Genomic DNA, 12,252 nt, shown 5'->3' on the forward strand with positions numbered 1-12,252 from the left:
GTAAAGCACAGCTGGCCTTTCATCATAATTAATATCACTATATCAGTAGTTTTTATTTTATTTTATTTTCCTGGTTTTCTTTTACCATTTAAAAGGCCGGCCCATAGCGAGGAACAGAATGGTTGACAAAAGAATTCTTATTATTGTTTATATTGTTTAATAGTATTCCAGATCTGTATTGATATCAGTCGCCCAACAGTGCACTGCTAAGTGGACTTCACAGGATATTCAGACATTTTAAGTGTGGTTCCAGATTGTTGGAAGAGTACATTTTCAAAGTGAAGAGCACTGCAAATGGCATTGGGAATACATTCACATGCGTGTCTAGCACTTTTAGTCAGCTTGATTCACCTCAAATGTGTGGTTTCACAACAGTCTCTTATTAAATGTTGAGGTTTTACAGTGGGCGATACACTGGTACACGATTAACCTCTATCGCAGTTATGCTCATGTGACGCTGTTGTGCTGCGTGGTCACGAAAGCTTATTTGCATCCGTTTTTTAGCATTGCGGTTTAAAAACAGGTGATTTTACAGAGTCATTTATGTCTTAAGTGAACGTAAACAATGCACGAGTATATTGGATCCGTGCAGTCGATCTTAAAGGGGCAGCGTCCAAATTTACTTGCTGCTGTTATTAATGCTAATCAAACAACAAAAAAGAGAGAAAATCTCTCACTGCTCTTGACTGAATCACTTTTGTAACTTTAATACAAATAAATGTATATTTAATTTACACAGTATAGACTATGCATTGTTTTTTATGCATTTGATTACTTTATACATTTTATAGTAGTATTTCTAGTGCATGAAGTTTTTCAGGTAGGTCTATTTCATTTTTGTCTTTGTTCTGTTGTAGTTTGTTTTCTTTGCTCTTTCTTTATTACTGTTTGCTTGTCTTCAGTAAGCTTGGGTTTATTTAGCCTAGTATTGTTTTTTTTAAATGATAATGAAAATGGTGATAAGAATCATGAAATTTCAATGGTATCATTTTTTTTTTTCTCTTTATTTAAAGCAAAAATAACTGTATTGGTGATATATATCGTTATTGTAAAATAAAATGACTCATATCGTGATATAAGATTTTGGTCATTTCACCCACCACTAATTTGACATTATATTTTCTATAAATTGACATAGATCTATTATATACAATTGTGTAGTGAACACTGCGTAGTAGGGGTGTAACAATATATCGTGTCACAATATATCGCAATACAAAAATGCAACAATATGTATCGTGGATAGTTCACCCAAAATAAAAATTACCCTGTGAGAAAAAAACTGAAGTTTTCAGAGTCAGTGCTACATTAAACTACAATATATTATGTTGAATATAATGTATAATAATGGGGGAATATTAGTGGGTCCTGATAATGCTTATGTTATAATAAGTCTTATGTTACCAGTAAAAAGTGGCCTACATTACTTTAAATATATCTAGCCAGTGACAGAGTGCAAGTATATTCGTCTAAAAATAATTCTGTATTTTCAGGTTCAGAATCATGAATATATTTATTCTGGTGTCACCATTGTCCAATCCTATTAATTTACACCCACAATGTTATATAAAATTTAGCATTTAATCAACAGTACATTTTTTCTTAACCTTTTATTATATGTCTTTGAGTATCACAATAATATCGTATCGTGAGTTCAGTATCGTGATACGTATCGAATCGTGAAATTAGGGTATCGTTACACCCCTACTGCGTAGGGTTCCTGTGAATTGGAAGGCAGCTTATAGTTAAAGGATCATGCATATCCTTGAAACATTGAGTGACAAAGCATGAAAAATATATCCACCCCTTTTTTAGTACAAAATACACTTGATACTGCTCTTTTCCCCAGCCACATCAGTCCACGTTAAATTAACTATCATAAATTACTTTGCTTAACTCATTTCAGACAGTGAAGTGTTTGCTATTTTCATTGACTATTGTTAAATGTTTGCAGCAAGTGCTACATTCTTAAACAATTTTAGAAGCTGTGATGCATTGATTGTAAGTTATAACGTGGTAAATTATCCCTCATCTCTTGACCTCATCTTTACTCTCTCTCTCTCTTTCTTCCCCCTTCCTGTCAAATGCTTACGCCCAGTGGGATGACGTCACCTTAGATGTGCTTGCAGCCACACAAGCCGGCTTGCACAAAGACTCAATGCTGTATTTTAGTGTATAATAATGTGACACTATTTAAGCCCTTTCCCCCATTTTTCAGAAAGAGAGAGAATAATAAACAAGTGGTTAACTTTGTTTTATTTGTTTGGGGTCTCAGAGACCCCACTGGTGTAGGGCTATGCAAAAATATTAATAATGCACATACATCAATAATAATGCTTTCATTCATTATAGTGCTTTATTCATGTTTTATATCTGGGGTCTATATCTAGTTTAAATTGTTGAAAATCAGTTTTCATAAGATCAGCATAAGTCATAAAGTAGCATCCTGATACTATGATGTTAAGTATGTTTTTTGAGCTTTTTAAACCATCTTTGAGTCTCTCAGAGTCCAAACAGAACATTAGGTTTAATGCTGTTTTTGTATAAAGCACAAGTTTCTTTGCAGGACGGGCTGTTTGTTTGTTCTATTCATAGTCCTGTTTGTGATCATAAATGTCATAGCTGTCTGTTTCCCATGACTATTGATGATGACCAGGCAGGCACAGATGGAATCAACTGACTTTTCTGCATTTTCTGCTCTGCAATTCAAAGAGAAAATCTATGGAATGGATTTAATCATTACACTTATAAATGGGGTCAGTAAGATTCAAAATCTTTTTGAAAGAAGTCTCTGATGCTCATCACCAGAGCCGCATTTGATCAAAAATACAGTTAAAACAGTAATATTACAAAATATTATTACGATTTCAAATAAATGTTTGCTGTTTTAATATATTTTAAAATGTAATTTATTCCTGTGATGACAAAGCAGAATTTTCAGCATCATTACTCCAGTCTTCGGTGTCACATGATCCTTCAGGAATCATTCTAATAATGATAACTTGCTGCTCAAGAAACATTTATTATAATTACCATTGTTGAAAACAGTGCTAATAATTTTGCTGAAACCATGATTCTTCTTTTTTTAAATCTTGAACATGTTTATGAACTCCTTATAAAATCTATATACTCTACTCCATATTAATATACTACTCCAAGAGTAAGAGATGATGTGTGTGTGTATATAATAGGGGTTATTTACCTAAATGGCCTTTGTGGTTGAGCAGGTTTTGCTTAGTCTTGCAGCCAACATTCTCTCCTCAATTTTTCACTAACAAGATTGAGTGTGTAGCACAAGAGCAGGAATGGAGACAGGAAGAACAGGAGGGTGGGTGCTAGAGAGAGAGAGAGAGAGAGAGAGAGAGAAATCCTGGAGTAGCACACATCTGAGGAACAAGAGAGAGCAACTGGGATGCGTTGCCATAACAACGAATTCAGCAGGCCACCTACTAGCTTGTGTGTGTGTGTGTGTGTGTGTGTGTGTGTGTGTGTTTGTGTGTGTGTGTGTGTGTGTGTGTGTGTGTGTGTGTGTGTGTGTGTGTGTGTGCCAGTGAGCAGTGCTGGAGGAGAGTATAAAAAAAGGTGTGGATAAAGCTTGCTTGTGATTGGTCACACCTCTCCTGTCTTTGTGTGGAGTGGAGCATGTTGGGTAATTGTCCATCGTCAGAGCCGCCTTTTCTGATGGCTGCAGCACAGGAGCTGAGGGATGAGGGAGGGGTCTCTCTGCGCCTCCCTCCATTCTGCTCTCTCTCTCTCACACACACACATCCTCACACCCACTCTCCTCCCCCTACTAAAGTAAAAACAATAAAATTCATAATGGAGAGCAAGTGAATTTAGCTCTAACATGCTGATACCTCACAAAAACAACACTAGGCTACCAGCCTCCCCTACAGTCACGAATGCTTCTTAAGTCATTTAGACTAGAGGGTTACGAGCAGCACGTTACTGTCTGTACATACTCTGCTTGAACAGTAAGACAGCAGGCTGGGATTTGAGTGATGGTCCTTTGCTTGCCGTTCACACACACACACACACACACACACACACACACACCAGGAGAGCAGCAGCTCCGTGTGGATGATGTCATCCTATCTGCATCCTGCAGTGTTAGCAGCGCAGCTTCAGACCCTTTGTTGCCCTTCATGCTAGACTCAGACCAGTTTTATGCTTTCTTTTAGCATGGTGAGCTAAGTAGCGAAGCATAACATAATCTTTAAAGGTTAAAGGAGTTGTTCAGGCTTACAGTTTAACAGTGTAAAAGATATGATTTTTCTGTAGATATTTTTTGGCTTCTTTCAAAGCACTTGAACAGACACTTGATCCGTGTTTATTTTGCTGCTAATCAGTTTGGACATCATCTCCAAGCAATAAAGACTGCTAAAGTGTACAATTTATAATTGTTTTATGAACAGTGCTATAGAATTATTCATTGTAATATCATCTCATCCTCTCCTTTGACTGAATTTAACTTAATTTCAATATGAAAAACTGTATAAATGATCCATAATATTAATCTTGCCTTGCCAGCAATAGTTTAGATAATGCTGACTCAGTTCTTACTATCATCTCACAATAGTGGGTAATACATAAATTATAGAAAATATTCCAATATTGTATTTAATTTTTATTTCTTTATTATATTCCATTATAACTCAAAAGTCATTCCAGGGCCATTTTATTTTTCATGAAAAAGTGCAAAAGTGAAGTATAATCTCTCAGATGTATTATGTGATATAACATGTTTGATTGCTCTGAGCTGTGTTTCTAGTAAATCCAATATGCATGGGTGCTTTTTTGGGATCAATATTGACGCATGGCCTGGGGTCTTTCTGCCTACGCAGGCAAGAGGGGCTTATCGCTGAGTCGTCAGTATAAGGTCACATTTAGCAACACGTGATCACACACCCTGGATGACCCTCATGCTACTGTTGTGACCGGATAGCATCTTGAAAGCTCCACGCCCCTCCCTTGCCTTAAACTCCTCTTTTCTCCTCTCTCTCTTAACAGGTCCCACATTAATACTATTGGAGACATCTTGAACTTCAGCATAATTATCCTTATATTTTGGATAAATAAAAGCTCTTATATTTTGTTGATTGCTTGTTGGGCAACTGATTGGTCCTTAAATGTCACCTTTTTTTAATGCAACACAAACATGTTCTAGTAAAGTAGGACTGAACATTTTTTTGTGTGTGTGTCTCTCTCTCTCTAGGCGATGTATCTCCAATCAGTATGTCACCCATCAGTCAGTCTCAGTTCATCCCACTGGGAGAGATTCTGTGTCTAGCCATCTCAGCCATGAACTCTGCCCGCAAGCCTGTCACACAAGATGCGCTGACGGAGCACCTTGCCACCTGCTTCCCGGGTAGCCCTCCAAACACACTTATGTACTAGGGTTGGGAGGGGAAAATGATCCACCTAACTATTGCGATTTTTTTTCTTCTTTTTTTACATTAAAAAAAAAAAAAAATATATATATATATTTATATATATGAATTCCAGAGTCGATATTAATTCATATTAAAGGCACATTATGTAAGATTTTTGGATCAACATATCCAAAAACCACTAGAACAATGTTATATATTTTGTTGATTTGTGTACTTACATTATTCCAAATGTTTCTAAGAATGTTTAAATCCAGAGAAATTAGCAGTTTTATTTTTTAGAAACCATGGAAATACCAAAGATGCTTTAATATATGATGTGTTTTATTAGACAAGTGAGCAACTGTTTGGATACATTCATCGACAGAAAACTAATCATTAGCCGCGTTTCCATTACCCTTCAAATTGCGCAAATTGAAATTGCGAATTGAAAAAATGCCCAATGGAAACTCCCATTTATCGCAACAAAGTTTTTACATTTTACGCATGAGGTGGTTTTTCAGGCAATTCAAAAAATAAATATTTAGCAAAACTGCAATGGAAACAGTTTTTGCGCATTTCCAGGTCACCTGACGTAGATAACGCGGTATGTTTGGACAGAAGACGAGACAGAGTTCTTTATTAAATTCATAAAAGACAAAAGATTTACAGGAATAATGTAGCCTGACGTCGTCATACTCAGATTCTAGTCAGAATATGAGTCTGATACTGCTCCATTGGGCTGTGATTATCGGGATAATCAACCGAACCAGGAAAGAAAATGCCTCAGCACTCAATTAGATAGACCTACAACCAATCAGAGCAACAGAGTAAGTGACGTATGTTTTTCATTCATGTTTCCGATCGACAAATGCCTTGATCGCGGTTCTCTGTTCGTCTTTTAAAATTAATGCGCTGTCGATATCTTCTATAACAGACGCGATGGCGGAATCTACACATGATGTTTCATAAACAAAGTTCGGGAGGAGCACGTTCAAATAATCAATCCAATCAACTTGTCATCAAACAATTACCATGTTTACCCTATCAGCATGAGAGGAAGCATATATTTATTATTGCTATTATATTATTATACTATTATTACTAACATTCCTTGACAGTTTTCAGCATCCCTCCACTCACTCTTGGCTTGTTCTTCCACAGCCTGGAATACGGGGGGAGTACTTTGGGTTCGGACTTATTTGTAAGTGTGAACTCGTGAAATCTCAATTCTCCAGCGGCAGTCGTCTTTGTTGTAAACGAATTCAACCCAAGCGCTCTTTGGTGACGTGGATGATTACGTCACTGTTGATCATCTGTCCATCATCGTATAAAGCCCGCCCTGACAATTTGATTGGTCCGAACAACTTTAGTTCAGGCATAATAGCTCCTCAACGGATCAAGTCCAGACCGAACTTCCTGACCTAAAAAATTTGTGGGCGGGTCTAAGTTCCGCTGGCATCCAGGCTAGGAATAATGGATTCTAAACTTCAAATAAATGCCACAATCAAGACCTCGAAGCAGATATGAGGGAGAAACACCCAAAAACACCTCATACGAGCTTCTCACAAGTATAAAGGGTCTTTCCTTACCATTAAAGGGATACTTCACCTCTGGGAAGATGAATGTGTATTTAAAATAGGTCATTTAAGTAGAAGAAATGTGAAGAAATTTTTGAATTTGGAGCTTTCTAGACTGAGAAAAGCCAGAAAATGTATTTTTGGCTTATGTGGATAAAAGACAACAACTCCCAGAATGCACTTGCTTCGCTGCCTTAGGAGGCCACGCCTACCGGTAAGGGAGCGCAGTTGAAAACAAACAACAAGGCTAGCCTACGTGATGAGTTTGCCAGGGATTTAGAGATCGCCCAAAATGTCCGGGATTCGGCTTTTGCGTTCTACAGTCGCCATTCATTCATCATGTTTACTGTGGTGAGCAGGACGAGGCTGACGGCCGCGGGAGAACGGCGCGAGGCCGGTGGCGTCATTTCTGAGACGCGCCGGGTCTCGCATCTCTCACGGAGGAGCGGGAATTTTCTTAGCAATGGTAAAACGCACATCAACCGATCACTTGTTTAGTGTTCATGTAAACACTACATTCAGATTCACCAATCGGAATGAATTCAGTTAGATTGAAACAAAAGGTGTGCATGTAAACAATGAATGGCGACCGCAGAAAGCAAAAGCCGAATCCCGGACATTTTGAACGATCTCGCCAGCCGGACAAGTCTGGGAAAAGGAGGATGGTAACCCCTACTTACTCAGCTTTCTCCTACTATTCAGCTTTCTCCACAGAACAAGAGCCTGCTAGCTTAGCTTCCAAAGAAAGACGGCTGACACTGTGTACATTCTGTGAGTGAGATCCAACCCTCTATGGGCGGGCTGAAAACATGCGGAACAACGCCATCTACTGGCTGTAGTCTTTAGCCTCTGGCCAGAAAATCCTCCAATGACGCAAAATGACGATTTTTGCGTCATCGGAGGATTTTTTCCAGACAAAAAATACATAAATCTCTTGTCTCAGGGGGATATGAGGGTGGAAAGTATGGTAATTTGAAAATACTACAGGTTTTCTACTAATACAAAGCTTAATGCTAAATCCTGAAGTATCCCTTTAATGCTTGGAAAACACACATACGTCTCCTTTGATTAATAATAATGGCCAGTGCAGTGGCTGAGATATACATAAACCTACCAACGTCCGTTGCCATGATTTTTGGAATTACTTGCTTATCGCGAGAGGAAAAAAATAAGTTTTAGTCGCATAACATCGGTTAATGGAAACGGCGTCATTTCGCAATAGTTTTTTCTCGACATTTAGAAAAAAACGCAAAAATTTTGCGCAAATCTTTAATGGAAACGCGCCTATTGTTATACATCTCAACACGGTTAGTCCTTTTGTTTAAATCTCGTTTTCTTGATTTACTGCGAGTGCCATATTTACCATGCCTAGTATCGATCTCGCTCACTGCAGTGTGAAATGAGTCTCATATAGTAGCCGCCAAGCGAACGCACAGAATAGCATTATAACAACTTTCAAAACACTCAAATGTTTCTAATATGATAAAACAGCGCTGCATTACCCCACATTCGCATTACCGGAAGAAGCGGAAACGGCATCTGTGGCATAATAAAAGCTCCACTGCTCTTAAGCTGTGTGTCGTGCTTGTCTCTTATTAGCAATTGCTCCAGCGGTCTTGTTCCGCTCCAATGGCTTTCGTGACGTCAATAAATCTTTAAATACATTACCGGTCAACCATGAATATGATTTCTGCCCGGGTCCCGTCGTATTCTCCACCGGTTGTAGAGGTGAAGACAACAAATCCCATGATTCCGCAAAATAAAGGCGTCATCAAGCTACGCCTTTGTTTTGAATAAATGACCTCTAGTGGCGAAATATTACACAGTCTGCCTTTAAATTTCTTTAGTTTAGTCTAGACAAGGCAGAGGAAAGTTACCTCTTATTTCAGCTGAGGCAGTATGTGTTGAAAACAGTGAGCACTGCATGATGTCATATCGAGAAAGTGATAAATGGCGGACGGAGAATCATTTACGGATATACAGTACGACCTGCACCATCATGTATAAGTGTATCATTCAACGTTTTCCCATGGTCTAGAGTTAAAAAAGCAAGCAAAAATCGCAATACACAGGAATAGCGAATCGCAATACTTGAAAAAAGATTTTTTTTTCCTACAGATAAAACGTCATCAAAATGAGTCCCTTTATTACTAAGCCGTTTAGGGCTTTATAAGTCAGTAGCAATACCTTGTAATTAATACGTAACTTTATAGGTAACCAATGTAGTGATGATAAAATTGGTGTTATATGATCATATTTTCTTGATCTAGTAAGTACTCTAGCGGCGGCATTTTGGACTAACTGTAGCTTGTTTATTAAGGATGCAGGACAACCGGCTAATAAAGCATTACAGTAATCTAGTCTCGAGGTCATGAATGCATGAACTAACTTTTCTGCATCGGAAACTGATAGCATGTTACGTAGCTTAGCAATGTTTCTAAGGTGGAAAAAGGCTGTTCTTGTAACATATGAAATATGATTTTCAAAAGACATGTTGCAGTCTAGTATAACACCCAGGTCTTTTACTGTAGAGGATAAAGTAACAGGACATCCTACTATGTTAAAGTTGTAGTGTGAGAGGTTTTGTTGGTGGTTTTTTGAACCGATAAGTAGTACCTCTGTCTTGTCTGGATTTAATAAAAGAAAATTACACGTCATCCAATCTTTTATATCTTTAACACACTCTGTCAATTTGGATAATTTAGCGTTTTCATCCGGCCGTGATGAAATATAGATTTGAGTGTCATCAGCATAACAATGGAAACTAATTCCATGTTTCCTTATAATATTTCCAAGTGGCAGCATATATATTGAGAATAGCAGAGGGCCTAACACAGATCCCTGCGGCACTCCATAGTTTACTGGAGTTATGATCGATTTTTCTCCATTTAAATAGACAAAATGGTATCGGTCAGATAGGTATGATCTGAACCAGCTTAATGCTTGTCCTTGAACACCAGTATAATTTTGTAGTCGATCTAAGAGTATTGTGTGATCTATAGTATTGAACGCACCACTAAGATCAAGTAAAACTAGTATTGAGATACAGCCTTGGTCAGAAGCTAATAGTAAATCATTTGTGATTTTAACGAGCGCAGTTTCAGTGCTATGATGCGGCCTGAAACCAGACTGAAACTTTTCATAGATGTCCTTTTCTTGCAAGAAAGAGCCCAGTTGAGTGGACACAACTTTTTCTAGTATTTTAGACATAAAAGGAAGATTTGAAATGGGTCTATAATTTGCTAGATTATGTGGGTCTAATTGAAATCGATAACTGTATCGATTTCCAAACCCGTTTTAATAAACTTGCACTTTGAAACCTACTTCAAAGTTTGTGTTCTCAGGCCACCAAAACGGCGTTGTCGTGTAAATAACAGCTATAACACATTAAAAGTATTCTGTTTTCATGGTGTCGTGTAAGCAGCTCTTAAGTTGATAACTAATGATTTTTACAACAGAATTGAATTAAAGTTTTTAAAACTTACTCAAGCTAGACAATGACTTTCTTCTAGAGCTGCTATACAGCCAAAACAATCTTTGTTGCATTAATTTCCTATTATCACTGTAAAGTTGCTTTGAAACGGTCTGTATTGTAAAAAGAGCTATATAAATGAAGGTGACTAGTATCGAATTGGGAGATAGGTGTATCATCCCAGCCCTATTGTGTACACACACACACACACACACACACTCGAGTGCTGTAAACACTCTCACATCATAAAACGGCTTCCATTTTTGAGGGATAATCCTTGTTATAAAAAATATTGTGCCTGATACATTTTTTGGTTTTATTATATATATGCTGAGATTATAGCACTTGGTTAAATCCATAATCAGTATTTTTAGTTAAGTAAGACTGACCATAATTTTGATTTGTTGAATGAAATGGAAAATATTCATACCCCGTAATACCTCATAATACCACATACATACCCCATAATAATGTACATTTTATAAAAATATTTTTGGAACAAGATGTGTTTCTAAACTACTGTAATTATTGGTTATGATTATTGTGACTGTTTTGGAGTGGACAGTACAATTTGTTTTTCTGCCTTACTTAATATTATTTCATGGTACTGGTGGAAATAAAATTTATGATGACACTATTTTTCCCATGGGAAACTCCAACAGTTTACAGTTTCAGAAAAAGGTGAATGTCCAAAGCAATTAATTTGTATTTTATCAAACAATATTTTTTAATAATCTCAGTAGAATGAGCCTGTTGTACACCTTCTGTTGCCCAGCGATGTTCAGAGAAATCAGTCAGTCAATGTGCAAAGTGTGCAAACTTCACCTGAATAGTCTGCCTGCTTTCCTTTAAAGGAGTGGGAAAAAAGAAAAAATTAACAGAGACTCTGGGTTGCGTCATGTTGGTATGGCAACTACCACTGTATGATGTAATGGCAGGCAACACTTAACCCTGACTAGTTACAGCTTATCTGCTCCTTTATCCGTTGTGTGTGTGTTTCTGTGATTGAGAGTGTTGAAAAGCTGATTTGGGTGAAGTGAGGACTTGAGTGCAGCGAGGACACCATGTACCCTGTAGTGCAGTCTACGCTGTTGGTGCTCCTTGTCTGTGAGTTACAGACGATGTTTACTTAGTTTACACATGTGACTCAAATACTAAACTCAAAGAAACATCCACAGTACTGAGTCATGTCACAAATCTGATGTCTGTCTTTGAGTGCTCTTGAGCCATTTTAATTGTATATTAATACATTTTTATAAATAGGATTTAAAAAAAATTAAAAACAAAGTACAATAACAGTGGTTCTCAAAATACGATCTTTGGACCACTGGTGTGAAATCTAAAATCTAAAAAGGAAAATTTCTACACTACTTAAAACTGTTGATAATTGTTTTGGCAGTTTCTCCCAGATTAAGATTTTATTATTATTATTATCTAATAATATAATTGTTCTTTTATATTTTTTTATTTTATCATCGTTTGAGTTAATCTTATGAAGGAGGACCCCTTTGGTAATTCACACAATGGCAGTTTTTGTCTTGTTATTACATTGAGGGGCTTACAGACGTGATGATGAAAGATGAGGTAATGGCTGGTTTGTTGTGATTGGTGGTGACATAAATCAGCAACCAATGCTCTTCTTTTGATTGGCCTTCTATAGTTATTTATATATACTCACAGTTAATCCTACTTTTGGCATGTCAGAACAGTTTTGGATAATGCTGACTTGAACATGAATCCACTAATCTGCGTCTCCCAACACCCCCCCTCAAACTTTTTCCTCCACTCTTCTCCACTCTATATTTTTCACATCTAAGTGTTTGCCTGTTGA

General features: G+C 37.3%; 1 protein-coding gene across 4 annotated transcripts in view; it reads left to right on the plus strand.

The window, feature by feature from the left end:
- Positions 1–12,252, plus strand: part of stox2a (storkhead box 2a) — a 56,182-nt gene that overhangs the window by 35,229 nt on the left and 8,701 nt on the right. For 3 of the 4 annotated variants that reach the window (XM_079853408.1, XM_079853410.1, XM_079853409.1), the window contains one exon: positions 5,216–5,368. In XM_079853408.1, coding sequence (XP_079709534.1) covers positions 5,216–5,368 — 153 coding nt within the window. Of the gene's footprint in view, positions 1–5,215; positions 5,369–11,433; positions 11,529–12,252 lie in introns of those variants that run through there. The other variant, XM_079853411.1, reaches the window with a different exon arrangement.

Source organism: Squalius cephalus (assembly GCF_949319135.1).
Source record: "Squalius cephalus genome assembly, chromosome: 2".
Lineage (NCBI taxonomy): Eukaryota > Metazoa > Chordata > Actinopteri > Cypriniformes > Leuciscidae > Squalius > Squalius cephalus.